The following is a 20,307-nucleotide window of genomic DNA, read 5'->3' as shown; positions in this document are numbered from 1 at the left end:
GTAAAAGTGAAACTCAAGACAATCCAGAATTGTTTTGTAGGTTTTTTTTTTTTTCAATTGTTTCTGTACCAAAGCATCTAAAAACAAACCTTACAAGGATAAGATGAGGAAAGAATAACAAAGACGTTCTTGTTGGTGAAGAGGAACTAGTAAAATGTGGCTCTATGGTGTTCTCTGTTAACCAGCTTACTGGATTTTCAGAGCATGTTCTAAGTCTCAAAATAGGGACTTTGAAACACTGAATATTAGTCAATCAACTTATCAGATTGCATGCTGCCTGTGGAACTTTGCTGTCATTCAGCCCTTTGGAAACCCTCCCTGGACTTTAGTCTGTTATTTGTTGGAGTAAAGGGTTTTTTTCCTCTTCTGTGCAGGTGTCAATGGGTTATACATTCATTTGGGCAGTGTTCTTAGGGAACAGTTGTGTTTTGGTAGTAATTGTTACAAACTTTCCCTTCTGAAGTCTTCTGAATGTTTCCCTCTACCAGTGTTACAATTCTTTCTGAGCGTCTGTCTCATTTTTTGACCTTCCTGGTGTCATGATGTTCTACCCCTAGAACCAAGAGGGACTCTTTGATCACTCTGCAGAGTTCTGTGATAAATGTGACATGACAGTAGTGCTCTGTGGTCTATTTCTGGTATCCTCGAATTCTTTACATCCTGCTTGTATGCCTCATTTGCTTGCTCTGGATGATTTTGAAGTCTTTACCATCTCGGCAGTAGTTTTTTCCTTTTCTTTGGCTTGTCTTGAAAAGTCTTCAGACTCCAGTGCTTTCAGAAGCCATCTCTTGTTTTATAGATAGTGAGGCTGTAGGGTGCATTAAAGCTTCACCACTCACCAGCAGAGTTTCTGTGTTTCTTGCTATGACAACGTGCTTTTTCTGGTGAAGGATCTTTAACAAGTTGGTTTGGTCACATATAACCCAGGTCTTATTTCTGCTGCAGATGTTTCTTGAAGGCAGCACCTCTGTCTTTCACTCAGTTTGAGCAGGAATTGTATACAGGAAAACTGTAATTTTCTATAAAGTTGAGTGACTACTGAGATGAGCCACTCGTGTTGTCTTAAAGTCCAAGTGAAAGCAAGTTTAATAACACATCTGTCCTAACTGTGAGCTGAAATGAATCAGTATTTTCTCATGTTAAGCTGTTTACAACTGGCTGTTTTTTGTTGGACTCCATTTTCTTGTGAACTTGAAAGTCAAATGGCAATCTCTGTGGTCTGTTACTGCATCGTGAGGCCTGTGAGCACAAAGGTGGCAGAACAAGGAAAGGGCAGTGGGGAGCTCTGCTTGGTACCAACAAAGTAGTGACAAATTCTGTTCCTCAGTATATTAACCTTTCTTAATAATGCAGAAGGACTGAGCATGTTAATCTGTGGCCTGGTTTCTTATTTGAGCTCAAGTTTTCATTTCCATTCATTTCATAAGGATTAGGTGTTGCAGCTTAGAACTGACCTAATTAATGATTTTGGAGAAGGTGAGTTGCTTGACTTGCCAGAATTCTTAACTGCTTTCATGGCAGTAGCTATCTGTGGGCAAGAACTTCCTTTGCTTGCAAGAGAAAAGTGGAAGTTCCTTACCTCCTCAGAGCTGGCTCATCTGTGCTGCCACTGCTGTACTTGCAAGGGTGCAGAAGGGGCTGGTGATTAAATTCCCCGGGAGGGACTGGGGAAAACTGGGGAATGAACAGCACGTCTACCTTTCCCAGTCAGGTGCTTATTTCAGCATGCCAGAGCCTGGGTGGCAGCCAGAACCTGACCCGTCCTGTAATACCTTGATTCTGTCTTTTTTCTTGTCTCAGTCTAGTCAGCTTCTGCTCACCCTCCATTCCCCAAGGGCTGTAGGGTTGTTGAAACTTTTAGAGTCATTAACATTTAATGTTTGCTCCAAAAATTTGGCTACACAAAATGCTTTGACATTCCAGGCTTGAGTATCTTGGATCTCTGGTAGCCTACTCAATAAATGCTTCCTCTTGCAACCTTTCTCCATCTCCCCGGAGCTGTGCTCTGCTGTACTTACATAATCAATGTTAAAGGTGACTTTGCCGTTGGTGCATTTCAAGAACAGCCATTAAACTTGTGCTCTGGCAAAACTTAAAATATCGTCTCGGTAAATTATTAATCATGCAGCCAGTTGAGTACATTTACACTTTGCTGTTTGCCAGCATTTCTGCAGCCAGTTGGGTCCTGTCAATATGCTTGCCCTGACATTAGATGTGTAGATTAGATACTACACAGGGGAGTACGCTCCTGGATGGTTTAATTCCCCGTTTATAACAAGCAGCTGTAGTGCAGGACCTGATATTGCTGCATTCCTAGTCTGTGTTTGTTAGTGAAACTTCGGGGATTTTCAGAGACAGCTGTGTGGCTGCTTCTCTACAGCTTCTGGTTGAAGCGTTGACAGGAGGAGAATGATTTTGAAGTGTCATACAGAAACTTATGCTGCTGTCTTCAGCAGAAGAACTCTACAAGCTTTTTTGAAGAAAACTTGATTGGTTCTTGTTCCTAATAAATAAAATACGCATGCTTGCATTTTTCACCTTAGGATGGCATGAATCTTTTCCTTGATCGTTGTTATAGCCGTTAAGCTTCTATAAGTTTGCGTATTGATGCTGTAGGCTAGAAGCACAAAGCAACACTAAGTATCAGCAAGCTTGGCTGTGCCAAAACAGCATGATAGCAGCAGACCATCTAAATCAACGTGTTTGCCCTACTTCACTGCAGGGAATTTTATGTAGTATTGAGTTATCAGTTTGCTCAGTTTGTTAGGTATCATGAGTAGCTTTCACCAGCTTGTCTCTTCCATGCTTCTGCCATTAGTCCTGCACTTTTAGCCTGAAAGGAGTCTTGTATCTGAAGTAAAATGCATAAGGGGGAGCAGTGCTGGAAGGTTGACAGTGCGGTGTTCTGCACTGAGCAGCTGAATCTGGAAGAGGATTTTGGGTTGGGACAGCAGTGCCAGAGCTGCCTGATGTACCACTGTGTCCAGAGGCAGTAAGTGCACCAGAGAGGACAGTCAGGTGATGGTGGTAGAGCAGCACCAACCTGTGACCTTTAAACAGGGTTGTTAGCTCCCATGCTAACTAAATGCATTGCACTGACAGCTGGGCAGCAACGGTTGCCAGGCAAGCTGGGCTTCTGCTCCTGCTCATCTCTGCCCGGTATCCTGACAGCAGCAAGCAAATGGCATGGAGGGGAATGCACTTCAGCTTCCTCCTCTGCCCTCATTGAAGCTGCTTTGCAAACCTCATGGGGCTGCTCATTTGATTTGTTTAGCAAGGGATAGAAATAAAGAAAGCTCTGAATTGCGTGTGTGTGTTACTTTGAACCCACGCTGATAAAACTGTGTTCTTCCACCTGACAGGAGTGGTTGGTGCCAGGAGGCTGCTGGCTCTGTAAGATGTGGGGCAGAGGGCTGGTTCAGGGCGTGCTGTGGTGGCTTAGTGCTGGGTAAGGAACCTCACCTTTCCTTCAAGGTGTGAGGCTGTGCAGGATTGGCTGTGGGACTTGGTGTTCAGCCTTCTATACCCATTTGAGGCTTTCTGTTTATTTTGGTTAGGTCTAATCTGATCGAGGTATTATCTTATGGTTTCTAAAAGGAGAAACCGTGCTTTATGAGAAGCCTAGGTAAAAACAAATCATATGCAAGTGTTTTCTTGGTGTGTCATCTGGAGTCAATAGCCACATGAATTTGTCCTGAAACTTGTTTTGTGTTTTACCTAAATAGCGTGGTCATGCTTACTTAGCTTGTTTTGATAATATCTGGGTTATAAAACTGGTGCCTGCTTGCTTAGACATTAGGAGCTATGAGAAAAATAAGTGTTTAACCAGGACTGCTTTCTGTTACAGCGACAACTGAAGGCTGAAGCCAAGAAGGCCATTGGACAGTTACAGCTGCGTACCCTGAAGCAAGGAGACAAGGTATAGCCTCAGCACTCTGCCACAGCCCTCACACAGCTTGGAGTAGGTCCTTCCCATTGGGAGAGGTTGCAGAAACCTCTTGGAACCCATAACTGCCTTTTCCTCTTTCAGGCCAAGTTATTTTCAGGGGCACAAGTCTTTGAAATCTGCACATACAAGTCATATGTATGTGTTTTTACGTCTTACCCATAGTCTTGCTGTGTTGAGAAGTCCTAATTTTCTGACATGGAAAATGCCAGAAATGCTTTGCTTGAAAAGCAAAATCATCATCAGTGGCTATTCTTCTTCTGGCTGACACTGGAGGTAGTGCTTTCCAAATCTCTGCAGTATTGACTGAAACAATCCAGTGATCACAGAATCCCAGAATCACAGGGGTTGGAAGGGACCGTGGGTGATCTAGAGACCATCGAGTCCAACTCTCTGCAAAAGGGTTCCCTACCAAATGGGTCTTGAGTATCTCCAAAGAAGGAAACTCCACAGCGTCTCTGGGCAGCCTGTTCCAGTGCTCTGTCACTCTCCCTCACTGAAAAGAAGTTCTTCTGTGTATTTATGTGGAACTTCTATGTTCCAGCTCTTGGCCATCACTCCTCGTCCTGTCACTGCACACCACTGAAAAGAACCTGGCCTCCTCCAGTTGCCTGCCATGCTTTAGATGCTAGGGCATTGATCAGATCCCCTTTCAGCCTTCTCTTCTCCAGGCTGAACAGCCCAGGTGTCTCACTCTTGTACAGGAGGTGTCCAGGCCCTTCCCCATCATAGTCACCTCCACTGGACTCTTACTAGGAGATCCCTGTTGTTCTTGAAATGAGGAGCCCAGAACTGGATTCCTGGTGGTTCACAGCTGTTTCTAAACCTTGGGATTAAGCTTTCAATGCTTCTGCTCAAATGTCAGCTTTACTACGAATAATCCATAAAAAGTGTTTATTTAAAATTATGGGTAAGGGTTATTTTATGTTACTTTAGCTAGACCCCTTTGTCTTCAGTAAATCTGACTGTAGTTCAGAGGAAACTTTCAAAGCTGATTAAAGGTGAAAATTCATTTCTCCACTTTAGGAAACTGGTCCTGATGGAGATAGCTGTGCCGTGTGCATTGAGCTGTACAAGCCAAATGAAGTAGTGCGCATCTTGACTTGCAAGTAAGTTGCCTTCCAATCTGCCCCTTAATTCAAAATGGTAAAGCTTGCCTTTACTGGATGTTCCTCCTGCTGTGTTAACGAAGCTGATCAGGCTTCTGTCAAATCACTGTAGAGCAAGAGTTCTTGAGTCTCTGTCAAATAATGCTTCAAACTGTAGATGTACTCTGGTAGTGTGCTCCTACAGCTCAACCTGAACATCCAGGCTGACTACAGAGCCACTCCAGTTTATTCTCCTAGAATTCTCTACTGTTGCATCTCGTTGTGCCCCTATGGAAGCCCAACATGCCACTGATATTTTGATTGTTTCTAAGATAAGCAATGAAGCTATTTCAGAATTTAAGGAAACTTGTTCTGTGTGTCTTTGTGTGCCTGCTGAATGAGATTGCTGTGGCAAAGCTTCTCAAATCAGGAGGCTACAAGAGTGATCAAGTTAAATGTTGTGTGAACTTGATTTTATATGGGAAGACTGCTTTTACATGGGGAGGATTATGAGAAAGTGCTTGGGAAAATTTTGACATGGGGAAAAATCTAATTCTGAAGAATGGGAAAATCTGTGGCTGTTGTTTTCTGAGCAGTGTCACCTGTCAGACACTATTAAATTTGAGCTGGCGTTACCTTTGCACAAGGTTATGGTTTTGTGAAAGCCGTGTGTGTAGGAGCGGTAGCCGTCCCAGCGGGCTGGGTACCAAGAGGCTGGCCTTGTAAAGTGCTATCTGCAAACTTCCTTCACCTAATGCTTAGCAGTTTAGAATGAAACAAGACTGAATAAGCTTTCAGGAATGTGTTGATGGTTATTCAGTTGTCTTATCAGGCTTGTGCTAGCGGGTAGTCCTGTACATTAATGAACTAAATTCCGTGAGTGCAGAGACATTTAGACTGGCTAGATGTGTAGAGCTGATAGAAGAGCTGACTTCTCTGACTTACTGGGTTCAGATGAAATGACTTTTTTTTTTTTTTTTTAGGTATTCTTTATGTGTGAATTTGCTGTACTGTATTTTGCTCTGAGGCTGCTTTTAAGTATTTGTGATGTTGTCTTCCTCTTTGGCCCAAACATGGCTGTGGTAGGGACTTGCTTAAGATAACCATATTTGTTTGATAATCCCTGCCAGTGATGATCTCTGCCAATATCAACCATATTAAACTCTCATGTGAGTTATAAACTGTTATGTACTTCAAGAATTTACTTGATGTTGGTGGCCAGCCTCTGTGTACAAACCCTACATGTTAAAAGCATTTAACTGCATGCCTAAAAGAAACAAGCAACTGAATGCTTCTGTGAGTCACAATAGTGGTATCTAAATATCTGGGGCGTATGTGTTTGTGGAAGGCATTCTTGTCCAGACAGTCAAACTGCAAGCATTTATAGTAGCAGAGATACACCAGGCGTGAGTACAAGTTCTCACAATCACTATGCATTAAGGTAGTTTCAGGTTTTACTACAGATGTTACATTGGTGCAGCTGGAAGGAGGTGCTGATTACGTGTGCTTAATTGGAGAATTCATTATCAAGCTTGGGTGTAGAACACCGAATGTGGTGAACTCTTCACTTGTCTCATAACAGAGTGCTGATTAACATTGAACAGAGCTTTGCCATTTCAATTCAGGCAGAAGGAACAGGCAGGTCACAGGGTTGCAAGCTGTCTTCCTAAATTTGTCCCCTAGATCAAACCCATTGTGGGTTTGAGTACCTATGTAGAAGCACACATTTCCACTTGTGATGGCTGAACTATGTTTAATTGCTTGTGTGTGCAGTCTGCCAAATGTCCACTTGAAATATACAGTGACTGCATAGGCAAAGTAAATGTGTGGGAGTATAGTTTATCTTGAGAACATAACTTGGCAAGATTTTTTTTATGTAGGTTCAGCAGGAGTGAGTGCTATTTATGTCTGTGTCGTCATGACGAAAGTTGAGCTTAAGGCTAAGGTTGAGGTGCAATATCTGTATTATTGAAATTATAATCCAGAAGTACATAGCGCGGTGATTTGAAAACAAACAAAAAAAAACCAACAGAAGTCCTACAACAAAACCATTAATGCTGATGTAGCATAGATAACTCAGTCGTTTTTATGAGTTGTGCAGAGAAACAAGTAAAAGGTTGAGACCATGCAACTAGCTGTAACTTTCAACAGCCGTGTGTGGCAAAACAAGGCAATTCTAGAATCAATGAATTCTGTGTTAGTAGATAAAGCTGCTACACAAACATCTTTCCTTATGTGAAACCTGACTTTTTGGTTGCTTCCTCCACTAGCCATCTTTTCCACAAGAACTGTATTGATCCTTGGCTTTTGGAACACAGGACGTGCCCGATGTGCAAATGTGACATTCTCAAAGTTCTAGGCGTTGAGGTAAGTCACAGTCTTACCTAGTGGCAGAGGTCGCTACCAGTACTGGGATATATGAGGGACTGATGCATTCTGTCACTGCTCTGCGTGGCGAGCACCAGAGGAAGATGCTGTTGCCAATGCCTGAGCAACTGAAATATATGCCAGAGTTTGGCTGGTGGATGGAGGCGTGCAGAGTGGGAGGAAAATTTGTCTTTTCCTAGTACTGGGTAATAAAAAGGAAGAGCTGGTTAAGGAATACAGAAGCTGTATCTGAGCTTCCCACTCTAAATAGGCAGTAGCTGGTTTTCACTTGTGATGCTGGGGGTTGACAGCAGAATTCCATTTTTCTGTTGTAAGTCTCTTTTTCTGGGTAATGGTCCACCAGATCCAGTCCCTCAAAGCATTGCTCTCCTTGAAAGATGCATCCCCCTGAAGCTGTAACTTTACCATTTTCTCTTTTTCACACAGGTGGACGCAGAAGATGGGGCAGAGTCTGTGCAAGCCACAGTATCCAGTGGGACTTCAAATGTCACTTCAATTAATGAAGTGGACAGCCACAGTGAAACTGCATCATCTGGATATGCTTCTGTGCAAGGAGCAGATGAATCAGTTCTGGAGGAACAGGCAGCATCAGAAAGTAAGTTCTATTGCTTCACCCGACTTGTTGGATTGCGTTGCCCTTCCATTGCTTGTGCTATGATAGCATTGGGTTTTTTTTCCCTTTGTAATATACAGCAGTGCTTGTTTTTTGGAGTAGTGTTAATCTTCCTTTTGTTTTAACACTTGGCTCTGCCACTTACACTTTGTTTTCAAATTAAGTACAATCTAACCTTGAATTTCAAACTGAAGTCAAGAAAAAGAGTAGTTGAAAATCACATACATACTACTTGCAGGCCAGAAGAAATTTCTAAAGAAGCCCCTTCTCTCTTTCTCTCTTTGGAGGCTGTCTTGGATGAGTGAGTGTTGCTTTACCACCACATCTGTCCAATTTAAGTAATTAAATACTCAGAAAACCCTTGGGAAGTCTGTCATTTTTTAGCACAGATGATGCAAAACATGACAACTACTTCCTACTGAATTTCAGATTTTTGCCTAGGCTGAATCATCCTTGAACACTTTCAGAGTGTTTTAATTGAAAAGGCTATCAGCATTCCCAAATACCTTGTATTATTTTTTTTTTAAACAAGAGCCATGTGTATTTCTAATGCTAAAGCACCAGTGCTTCTGTGTGAGGTTTACTGATCCTGAAGAAAGTATGTGGAGGTGAGCTCAAGTTCATCAATTTAACAGAAGTACTCATGTTACTGGGGGGGCTACCAGTAACATCTCTATCAAGTCCACAGTTACTGGTGGTTGCTGGCTGGTAGAGTGTCCACACAACCTTGTGGTACCTTGGCCATGTATATATAACAGTGGAAGACAAAGCACTGTGTATTAGGGGAAGCAAACTCATTCACAGAAAGCAAGGAGACTTGTTCACAGCTACAGAGCAGCTTCTCACAAACTTTCTTCTAGTTATATGCAGAAGCTAGAGGTGTTTCACTTGTATTCCCAAGCTAACATGAGCCCTTCCTTATGGGCTAGCTGTCTCTTGAGGCCATGATCTCTATTTTTCCACGTAGTATTGAAAATACCTGTTAATAATCAGCTCTGCTCAGATATAGTTGGTTTTGTTTGTTTAATGGAATGATTCCAAGTTTAAAAAAAAAAATTAATGTAAATATCCATTGGATTCTGGTGTTGCCTTGGAAAGAGGAGTAAAAGGAGAGGCTTTCAGACAGGGGAGAGGTGCTGAGGCTGCTTAGCTCTCCTGCTGGATCCCAAGCTGATTGGAAAGTGTGGGATTTGCTGCCATCTATGGGACGCTGTGCCCTTTTTGGGCACACTGGCTAAGGAGAAGGCATTTTCCGTAGGCTAAACTTCAGAAGCTGAAATTTGCATTCCTACAAGCCAATGAAGAGATGTGGGACTGAGCAGTATGGTGTGGGCCCTTGTTCTCACCTTGAGCAGAAAGAACAAATTCTAATGTCAGCCTGACAGGCAGGCTGTAAGGATAAGGCCACTGTCTCCAAATTGCTGTCTCTCTCACAGTTTCTCCTGACTCTGTTATCTCCGTTACTCCTGATGCCCATCTTTAGTACCATAAAGACAGGAGAATTCTCAGTCTCCTTGTAGTGGGACTTTCTATCCTTATGTTGCCTTCTGCCACTGCTGTACACAACCTAGGCTTGCTTGACACTAGCGGGAATTGGATTGCAAAGCCCAGAGAACACTGCTAGAAATAACAAAAAATGGCAGGAATGTGCTCACAAACTGAGAGCCAGCAGAAGAGTGGTAGTTAGGGAGTGACTTTGGATTTCCTGCTGTCTGGGAAAAGTGCTGGGAAAGGACTGCTGCAGTGGGCTTGTAGAAATAAAGCAAGCATGTCTTGGCTAAGGTAGTAAAGCTTGCCTGTAACCCTTTGCATCTTGTTTTTGTTCTGGACAGATGACAACACACATCTTGTAAATAATGAATCTCAGACTTCAGCTGTGGCTGTTCTTCCTCCCCTTGACAACCCAACTTTTGAGGCGGACGAAACACAAGTTTCTGAAGTTAGGTCCTAAGAATGTGCCCAGCAACATGGTATAAGCCTTCTGCAAGGAGCTGCCTACTGCCATCGCACGTACACCACGCGTTTGAAGAACCCAGTGGATGACTGTAGCAGCATCAATACCTTGAAAATGCTAAGATTAAACACGTTTCATTCATGATAATATGGTTTTCAATTCTTAAAACTACATCTCCCATGTGGAAATTAGTTTTAGCACCCTTCAGGTAAAGCTGTCAAATATAATGAAAACCATCAGATTGTAACACTAAAACAGAAGTTCCATCTTCAGCAAAGCTTCTCTTCAGCATTTGAGTTGCTTAAAGAAGGAGAAGTTTCTTTATGTAGTAGCTGTCTCTACTGGGAATTATTTTGACTTTTCTTGTTTGTTTTTAATTCAAGTGGGTTCTCATTGTAATGAAATAGATTTTTATCTGGTCTAATACTTATTTACCACAGTTGTTCAGTTTAAAGCAACACTATATTTAATATTTCAGTGCCCTGATTTGATAGGAGAAAGTACCAAGTGTAATGCCTGTCAAACTGGATTTTGCCCACAGTCTTTTGGTTATTTGGTGAACAGATCTAATCCATCGATTTACTTCTCAACTCCACATTCCTAAAGGGAAAAAGAGGGCTTCAGGCTGACAGGCCGAATTTGACTTGCACAATTCTGTGAAGGGAACAAGTGCAGGAACTTTTCAGACTTGTTGATACCAGACAGTCTGAAAGATCCTACATGATTTTTGGAATTATAACTGTCTCTTGCACCAGCAATATGCAGGAGTTCTGCTTTGTGGCAGACTTGAACTGAAGGTGGGAAGATAGATCCTTCTCAAAGGATCTGCTGTGACTTGTTCAGACAACACCTGGGGAAGAACCAAATCTCTGGAAAATGCTGGACTGCTCTGGACTGTTGCTGTGCAGTGTCTTGCTTGTGTGCTAAAGCTGCAGGGCCGGCTAATGTCCTGTAAATGTAACAGATGATTGGAGAAATGTTCAGCTGTCTGTGAGGAGTTCAGTGGGTGGGGGGCTGAAGAGGAGCATTGGGTGCCTCAATATTAAGTCTAGGGCCTTGCCCGCTAAGGGTGAGTAAGGACATCTTACAGATGCACTTTATTTTTTTTATCTCTGTAGCTATGGTTTGTTTCTAATGTTAGCAGAGCTTTGTCTTAAAGCCCGCAATAAGGTACAATTGAATCTGCAGGGGAAAAGCAATGCATTTTCTTATCTATAGTGTAATTTAAAATGTTGTAAATATTTTGTGATTTGTATTGAATTTGAATATGAAAATGTAAATAAAACTATATTCTGATGACCTCCTTATGACTGACATGAAATGTTGCTTACTAGCTCTTGCGTGGAAGCAGATACATTTCTTGGGTTTGCCCTGTCCCACAGCTCTGAAAGTCATTGCGTGTTGGTGAGGCCAAAACAGCAGCTCTTGCTTGAACCGGTATGAGTAAGGAGTGCTGATGATGTGCAGGCTGCTTCCGTTGTGTGGGCTCCAACATTACAGCTACCAGGCGCTGGCCTTTCGGTACTCTGTGTACAGGAAATACAAGTGCTGTAGGGCCGGCTGCTAAGGCTGAATAGCCAACTCAGTGTGCTGGGAGGGCAGGGGAAAGCAAATGGTGTGATGTCTTGAATTATCCTCTTTTTTCTTTTAAGAGGCTCCCTACATGTGCCACAACTGCCTGATGTGCTTCTGACCTGCCCCCCTGTGCACAGATCAGTACGAGGCAGTCTTACCTGAACTCCTGAAACTTGCCTTTCACTTTCTGCTGGTTGATCAGCAATTGTGCCCTTAGTTAATGCTCTTAGTCTTGCAAGGCATTTTAGAAACTGTTAAATGCCTGTTGTTTTTTAATATGATGTTAGAGGATTTGACAACTCTTTACCTAATTTGTACCTAATTTGGCAGTAGGTACAGCCTTGTACTGCTGACTGACTATGGAAGTACAGAAATGCGACCCGATGGAGTTGGCCACGACTCTCTATTGCAGATCTCCAAATCAAGTCCAGGAAGCATTGGTTGGTTATGGGCTCAAAGTGTGAATCTGAATATAATCTGATTTCTTGCTGAATCTTTATCTTGCTTGTAGCTGTGAATATCTTTCTATTCTGCACCTGAAGCGTAGAGCGGAGAAGGGAGCTGCCAAGAGGTAAGCACACTCCTCCAAACACTTAAATTTCATGTCTGGAAGCTTTATGCATTTGTGGTGTGTAAGCTGTAACATAGTAGAATTTTGTGGTAATAGTTTTGTGAAATCATCCACCAGACTTTGTGTTTAATGGGAACAAAAGTTGATCTCCCTCAAACTCAATGCATTGAAAGTTGCTTTGGCATTTTTTGTTATGTTGACAGGATTCAAGCCTTTCTATTTACTGTCTTCTAAGTGATACAACTGCATTTTTTTCTAGTCTTGGTGTTTCTAATGGTACATCAAAGGGTAAGGTGGGGGCAGAGCACTTTCTCAAAGAGCTAGTGGAGTACCAAAGAATGAACACAGTTCAGTCAGCTCAATGATGCTGAGATAGAATGAGATGCAGTAAATGTTTTCTGTAAAAATGTGAACCTACTCAGTGCTCAAAGAACCTATGCTAATTTTTAGAAACGTTTTTAAGATTATTCTATCAAATGTAAAGTACTGTTCAGGGAATAAATGCAGTGCTTGTACTGGGACAGTATTTGAGTTGCTAGGGAAAAGAATTTAATGTTTTTCTGGTTTTGCATCTTAAAGAAGAGTCTGTATACGTTGGTTGTAAGCACTGGCAATGAAAGCATGTGAATTTCACACAGGAGCTCAGGGGTGCTGCTGTTTCCTTCTGAGAAAGCTTTTTCTCATTTTGCCGAATTCTGCAGAGGTTTTTCCCTTTGTTGTACTGCTACAGTCACTTCTTCTTTAAAGAGTAGCTTTGGAAAATCTTTAACTTTGTATTTCAAAGTTCCCATGCATTGCAGTTGTCTTTAGCTGACCCTGCCTTTGAAGCACTGTGCAACTGATCTTTTCTGATGCTGCAGTTCTGTGTATGTATACATATAGGCGTGTGTTTTATGACATAACAGACTCTTTCCTTAAAGCAAAATGCAAGCAACATGTCTGGGGATAGGATTGTTCCTGAAGGGCCATGTAAGCTTATTGTTATTGTGAATAGCTTTGATTTTCACTGTACATACCAATGGTTCCGTGTAAGATGCTGGAAATTATGTGGCCACAAGAGGTGAAAAACCCAAAACTCTGTTTTAGACATGTAAAGATCTGCATATTTTCGAAGGGAGACTGGGAAAGCCTTCCCTCTCTGTGGGAGAGTAAGCCCTGCTGCCCTACTATCAGGTGCTGTATTACTGTGCTTTCTTGTAAACCAGACTTTGCATGGATGGGATTTTACTGTAAATTCAAAATTTGAAATGTAATTTTCTCATATCAAGGAAAATTTTCAGGTGTCACTCTAGACATGTGGAAATGTAGTTGTAACTGAGATTTTGCAGATAAGGGAAAGGCAAGCCTTGTGATGAGGGACCACAAGCATATAAATGCAACATGAGTCTGAAGGACAGCTGGATTTCCTATAAAATTGACAGACTTTGTCCGTCTCAATTTCTGGACAGAAAGATCTGTAGCTGTCAAGGGGGCTAGCAATTGGGCAGCATAAATGCCTACTCATACGTTGGCTGCATGATTTAATGAATTTTATTCAGTGTTTAACAAGAGGGCTAGCTTCTGCACTAGTCTATTTTCACCCAGGTTTAGATGGATGTTTTCCCTGTGCAGATTTGAATAGTGTTCAACTCCCCCAGGGGCATAATGGCTGACATTTTGGAGTAGATTAAATCTACTGACTTTGACAATTTAATTTTAGCTCTAAGGGAAACTTGAAACCAAATTGTGATGTTCACCCACTGTGAATTAACAGCTATGTAATTCTCCGCACTGGTTGTTAAACTGTTGGTTATACAAAGTGAAGCCAAAGTGTTTATACAGCTGTTTATCTATTTATATACACTTGGCTGTGGTTATTTGAGGAAAATCATTTACCATTTCCGGGAGGTCATTAGTGCAGTGAAAGAAAAATTCTGCAGCATAAATGGATCTCTCTTGCTGTGGAATGCATTGATTAGACTGTAGGATGATTGTGCGCTGATTAAGAAAGAATTTAAGTATCTATAAATAAATTCCTCTGCACTCTGCATCTTAATAGTATTTGGCTGTTAGGAACCAGTGCCTGAAGGAATCAGAAGAAAGGAAGGCATTCAGGACCTTGTAACAACAGAAGGGAAAACAAGGATGTTTTTGTTGTTACTTTTTTATAATCCAAATAACAAAGTTTGAATCTTGCACTAGAACGCAACTTATGTCCTAACATGTCCAGCCTGCACGAGATGCCAGAAGCCAAGATCTGGGTAGGAAATGCCAAGGGCATCTTTCCCTGCAATTAGCATCAGCATTAGACTGCCTGTATTAGATCCTAAGTAAGTGTTTCATATTCAAGGGCTGGGCTAATTGGGGAAAATTAAATGGTAAACACTCCCTTTGGGAGTGCTCTTAGAAGAACAGCATCTGAGCAGGAATTGCTGTCAGCTCTGGTCAATCTCCAGCAGCTGCCACAGCAACGGTTTGTCCACAGGGGCTCACTGACATCTGTTACTTCAGGTGGATGGATTGTAGAGACTGCCGCATGGAGAATCTGCTGATGTACTGTAGTTGTTTGTCTTGTCTCATTAATGTTTTGTCTGGGTCAGTTACCATGTTTGTCAGTTTACCATTTCTTTTTCGGCTCTAGTAAATGTAAAGTACTAGAAATGTGTTGCTTCCTACTTTGTAATAAAAATAGGTAAAATGAATAGCAGCTTGAATTCAATCTATATTTGGTTTGAAAGGTAATAGCAGAGCTTCTCTTGTTATGATAGAATGAGTGACTGGAATAAAAACCTTATACCAGAGCATTTCATCCAGTTTTCAAAACTTCTCATGAACTAAACTGGTGCTGCTGGGTAAAGGCTTCCATATGTGTCTGGAAGTGGACAGGCATTGCCAAATACCTTTCGGTGAGGGCCTAGAACATTTCGTGCTGTCTGTACTCACAGATAGATTAATGGCTGGCAGAAACGCTGCAGGAAGTGGGTGCCCTGGGGAATGCTGGAAAGAGTGGATAAAGTGAAGAAGTGCCGAGTTTGAAGTCTATCACTAGTGCACGATGTGCACAACTTCCTAATAAAAATAGCTTAAAGAAGAGTCTGAGTTTAAATACATACTGATAAGATACACAATCAATAAAGCTTTATTTTGGGAAAATTTTAGGAAGGTCATTGATGCTAGAAATCACTGTGCTAAGGGACTGATCTGACAGAACAGAAAACTGTAGAGAAGTTTCTGGGAAATGGGCAAGTCCCACTTTGTTCCAAGTGACAGACTGTATGAGGAGTGAAGGCCAGGAGTGAGGCTTTCACACTCCTAATATATCATTAGGAGAAGTCATAGAGACCTCTTGCAGGGGCAATGGGCTTCCATGCCCTCAAGCTTATCTGTTTGGTTTTGGTCAGCACCAGAAGATACATTTGGAAAGCAGTGTGTAATGACAGAAGGCAAGACCTCTAGTTTCTTCTGGCAAGGTCATGAAGAGACTTGAGAATAAAATACTGGGAGAGAGCACTAGGTGTTGACGACTGAGCAGCTGGATGGCTGTGGTTGTGGCCCTCCTGTGGAGCTGGGAGTCACACTGTGCTGACCCACAGCCCCAAGAAACCCTCAGCTGTCAGGTGGAGTGTTTCCAGCGCAGGACTTCTAAATGTTTCCTCTTACTGCTTTCCCACAGGACAGCTAGCTCTGAGAGATCAGCTCATGAGGGGAGTAAGCAGCAGCAGACAGTAATACGGGCAGGTTGCCATGTACAGTCTGAACAGGTTGCCATGTACAGTGTGAAGGCTGTTGTTTCACTCACTACCAGGCTTGATTGTTTTATTATAGCCAAAAAAAATAGTGCTAGTTGATGTGTAGATGATCTGAAGAGCTACTTTATGGGGACAAACGACCAAGTTCTTGCAGACACACAAAGGCACAAAGCCCCTGAGGCAAACTGTTGTTAAGAAACCCAAAACATCCAAGCTGCTCCAAGTGAGCTTGTAATTTCATTGGGTGATAGAGGCAAGGAGGCAGAGCATCATCGTATATCATGAAGTGTAAATAGGTGGCAATATGTCTGCTGCTCCCCTGCTCGGGGCTGACAAGCAGGTTGAGGTGACTGACGTGCGTGGGCAATGTGACACGGCCAGGCGTTCGGGTGTTTCTTTCTGTGCCCCAGCCTGCCTCAAGGCACATCAGGCTTGGGAGACTAGAAAACAAGCGTCAACACCAAACAAAGCAGCGTTCTTCGGTGATGAATGCTTGATGTTTGGCCAAACTTAGCCGCACCTCTCTGGCTGCCACGAGGGGGGGCAAAACAAAAATCCCTTTGTGAGGAGATTTTCACGGCCGAGACGCCCGGCTGCACCCCGCAGGGGCGGCAAGCGAAGCGCCGCTTCCCGCCTCGCCTCTGAGCCGGCGGCCGCGCAGAGCACGCCGGGAGCTGTAGGCCTGAGGCGTGGAGGACTCTCGCCGGGACTACGTCTCCCAGCGTGCCTCGGGGTGGCGGCGGCGCTTGGCAGCCGGGCCGCGTACGTGGGAGCGGGAGGCGGCGGCGGGTATGGGCGGCTGTGGCGGCGGAGGGCGGTGAAGCCGCCGAGATGTGGCTGAAGCCCGAGGAGGTGTTGCTGAAAAATGCCCTCAAGCTATGGGTGCTGGAGCGCTCCAACCAGTACTTCGTGCTGCAGAGGCGGCGGGGTTACGGCGAGGAGGGCGGTGGCGGGCTGGCAGGTACTGCGCGGGGCGGGCGGTGCTGCGGTGGCCGAGCGCGGGCCGATCCACCGCGGCGAGGTGCCTCGGGTGTTGTTTTCTTCTTCCCATCCCGCTCTTCCCCCTCCCCCTCCCCCCCCCTTTTTTTTTAGTATAAATTTTTTTAAAATTGCTTTCCTTACTCTTCGCGTGCACCCCAGCAAGGGGGTGAGGTGGCAGAGCTGAAGCTCTGGGCTCGGCCAAACGGGAGGCGGCACTGACACCGCGACAGGCTCGCTGTAGCGGGCTTTATTTCATGAGAACTGGAGGTGCAGACCGGAGTGTCCAGGTTTGGTTACTGTACGTGGCATAACGTCCTCTGGCACCCCAGGTGGGAGAAGAAATGGCACAGGGACGTGGAGTCACGTTGGGGTGTCACAGAACCTAAGGAGTTGGAAGGAACTTATGGGGATCTCCCAGTCCAACTTCCCCTGATCTGGTTTTACCCATTACCCGTTATCCTGTCACTGCATGCTACTGAAAAGAACCTGGCCCCATCCCTTTGACTCCTGTCCTTTAGATATTGCACCCCGGGGTACCGCTGGCCATATGGCCACAAGGGTGCACTGCTGGCTCGTGGCCAGCGTGGTTTTAAAGTGTTACGAATGAGTTGTGTCTCTGGGTTCGTATGAGTTGCATCTTCACATTCTCTCTAATTGCATCGTCATAATGTAAGCTGTACTGAACGTGATGCATTATTGTCTTATTGAAGCATTTATTAATTCTTCCCAACAATTTAATAACATCTAATTGTCTGACTGACAAATTCCACAGGTAGAAATAGCCCTTCCCACCAAAGGAGTTTCATTGGCATGTGAATCACTTATAGGGGGCAAGGAACATGTAAAAAGAAATAACTGCATGATCCCAGATTCCATGCTAGGAATATCGTGGTGTTATAGTAGATAAAGTCAGGCTTCGGCTTACAACAAAGGATGATGTCTTTCAACTCTGGTCACCAATCTGGGTTGGCTGTTCTCTGTCCTGTGTCTTTGGAAACCAAAGCAAGCTGAAGCGTTACAAAGGTTGTCAGGCAGTGTGGTAAGATTCACCCAAGAACTGCGACAAAAAGAAAGAATGAGATGTCTGTCACTGTTCTCCTGACCTTGCAAGCGTATAGCAGCATGGGAAGAACGCCCAAGTGGGATAGTTCCTTTGGTATGCCTTCCAGGATGGTGTTGCATGTTTTGTTTCTATAGCTTTTCTATTTATATGAGGCTCATACAGCTTTTATTTGCACAGGTTACTTTTTAGTGAACAGAAGCAAAAGTAAGATGTTCCTGAATTAAATTGGTAAATAACAAAGGTTAGCAGAAGAATTGGAAAATAACAGAGTTAGATTTGTGTTTGCAGGTATGAAAATATTCAAACCTCCTAGGTATAAACTAGCATAAATTGCTGTGCCTGATTTTAATTTCTTAGTACTGTGTGTGACTCAGATAATTAGTGCTTACTTCAGAAAAAAAGCAATGAACAGCTATTATGTTATGCCATCACCTAGGAGAGTGCCAGCGAGAGCCTTTTGCTTTTCTTGTGAGCAATGTTTTCCAGCTGATGCGACACAGGGTGAAAGGGACTGGGAAATGGAGCCCTGTAGGAGGAGAGGGACAGTGCCTCAACATAGCATGGGGAGGAAGGTGCAGAGTGCTGCATGGCTGGGACTGCACTGATGTGCTGGCTGAGGGACGGCTGCAATGGATTTCCAGTGATACAAGAATATGCTCAGTAAGGAAGACTTTGAGGAGGGAGCAAGTGAGTATTGAGGGCACAACCAGAAGCAGAAGGTGCAGACCGAGTAAAAGAGGAAGGCAGGGTTTGATGTGTTAGCATGGGCTTATAAAGAAATCCACGCTTAGATTTGTTTATGCATCCCTTTGGACTGGTACAACAGGGTCGGTTTGTCATCTTTTGGTGATGGCTAGCTCCTGTGGTTTGTGTCCACGCACAGTGTAGTTTACTAGTTGGTTAGTGTGGATAGAGATGGATACTTTGTGCTGGTTTCGCTTAGCCTTGGTCTTCTCTGCCTTTATACACCTGCTTAGTTTTACATTTCATTCTCTTTTCCTCCTTAGACCTCACCTAAGGGTGCGGATACTGTAACCTGTTTGACTGCTTCTACTTCCTGATATTTCACCTGCACTGTGCTGTCACAGAATCTTCTGCCTGCAGTGCAGCTGTGTGGCCATGTCCTCCACTCCTTCTGTTTCTGCAGAGCCACTACAGGAGGTCTGCTTAGTCCTTCTAGGGTGTATTTGTAAGGATACAGTTAAACAAAATGGTGTGTGTGACAAAGCACAGTTACAGTGACAGGAAATTGCTGCTGGGAATGCACATGCTGTACACAAGATCTAGTGAGATCGAGTAGGTTGGTCATGAAGACCTTGTTTCAGTTATATATATTGTTTGGTTATAGGACCTTAGCTAGAAGGCAGGTATTCTGGAGTAATTATATATGATGTTACAAAATACCAGTCTTTCAGTGACATGCTTTAGCTTTTTCCTTTCTGCTCCAGTGTACAGCACAACTGTGAGAGGAGAGACACTTACTGGTAAAGCACATGGTTGGGAATAATCTTCCCTGCTCACTGAATGTGCTGTGCTTGAAAAAAGGGAGATTTCAAATGTTGGGAAAAATCCTGACTCTTTGAGTCCTAGATTTCCAGCAGCAATTACTGCTATCCTGAATCTGCAGAAGGTTCTTGATGCTATTCCTGCTTGTAGAATGCAGCCTGTTGTCTGTGTCACTGCTACCTAGCGTGCTAGCAGAGGAGGCTGGAGACAGAGCTAGGCTTGTGTATGCTCTATTTGACTTTATCTGTCAAAGGGCATTATGTTAAAGAACACTTTAGCATGGTGAGTATAAGCAGCAGGGACCTTGCCTCACACAGAACTTCCCATTGGGTCAATTAAAAATGGTACTCAGTGATCTTACAGGAATTCATTTTAGTGGGAATAGCAGGGCAGGAGTGGAAGCTTGGGAAGCTTTGCAAGTAGGCTCAGTATGTGAGAGAGGCGATGTTTGTTTTTTGGAACTTCAAGGTCTGTGCTGTGGAGTTGGGTGTGAGGCTGGAGAGGTGCAGCTTGCACTTCGGGTAGTTTTCAAGTTGCCACAGAGGTCTGTAGTAGTGTGTCCCACTGTCTGGTGAAGAGCAAGTATGGCAGCTCTGCTGGCACTGGGAGGAGCAGGCAGCGCTGCGGTGTGGCTGTGCTGCTGCCTTGGGGACAGAAGGGTTGGCACTCAAGGTCATCTTGCTTGGTCTCCGCAGAAGGTGCTGCACTGCTTAGATGTTCAGGAGTTTTACTCACCTCTCTATTTAGCTCTGATTGCGTATTGAATTGACATCTATTCATGTTCTGTAGCCTTTAGCTGTGCAGAAGCGAAGAAGAGGAGGAGCTGATGTATGTCAGACTTGCCACTGGACCTACCAAGGAGACCAGTGTTTGTCTTTTTTACAGAAAGTTTCT

The 20,307-nt window shown here is 43.7% G+C and overlaps 2 protein-coding genes across 4 annotated transcripts in view; both read left to right on the top strand.

Annotated features, from left to right (window-relative positions):
* The window catches only part of RNF128 (ring finger protein 128), a 36,060-nt gene extending 24,764 nt beyond the window's left edge, over positions 1-11,296 (top strand). For both annotated transcript variants that reach the window (XM_052673138.1, XM_052673137.1), the window contains exons 3-7: positions 3,848-3,919; positions 4,973-5,055; positions 7,305-7,401; positions 7,849-8,017; positions 9,868-11,296. In XM_052673138.1, coding sequence (XP_052529098.1) covers positions 3,848-3,919; positions 4,973-5,055; positions 7,305-7,401; positions 7,849-8,017; positions 9,868-9,986 — 540 coding nt within the window. In that variant the 3' untranslated portion in view covers positions 9,987-11,296. The remainder of the gene's footprint in view (positions 1-3,847; positions 3,920-4,972; positions 5,056-7,304; positions 7,402-7,848; positions 8,018-9,867) is intronic.
* Positions 11,297-16,625: 5,329 nt separating this feature from the next.
* The window catches only part of TBC1D8B (TBC1 domain family member 8B), a 31,482-nt gene continuing 27,800 nt past the window's right edge, over positions 16,626-20,307 (top strand). The window contains exon 1 of one of the 2 annotated variants that reach the window (XR_008204154.1): positions 16,626-16,824. Coding sequence is in view for 1 of the 2 variants with exons in the window: in XM_052673117.1 (XP_052529077.1) it covers positions 16,695-16,824 (130 nt within the window). In the remaining variant the exon portion in view is untranslated. The remainder of the gene's footprint in view (positions 16,825-20,307) is intronic. The other variant, XM_052673117.1, reaches the window with a different exon arrangement.

Source organism: Tympanuchus pallidicinctus, unplaced genomic scaffold (assembly GCF_026119805.1).
Source record: "Tympanuchus pallidicinctus isolate F22 unplaced genomic scaffold, pur_lepc_1.0 scaffold13, whole genome shotgun sequence".
Classification (NCBI taxonomy): domain Eukaryota; kingdom Metazoa; phylum Chordata; class Aves; order Galliformes; family Phasianidae; genus Tympanuchus; species Tympanuchus pallidicinctus.
This window is presented reverse-complemented; position numbering and strand designations above follow the sequence as displayed.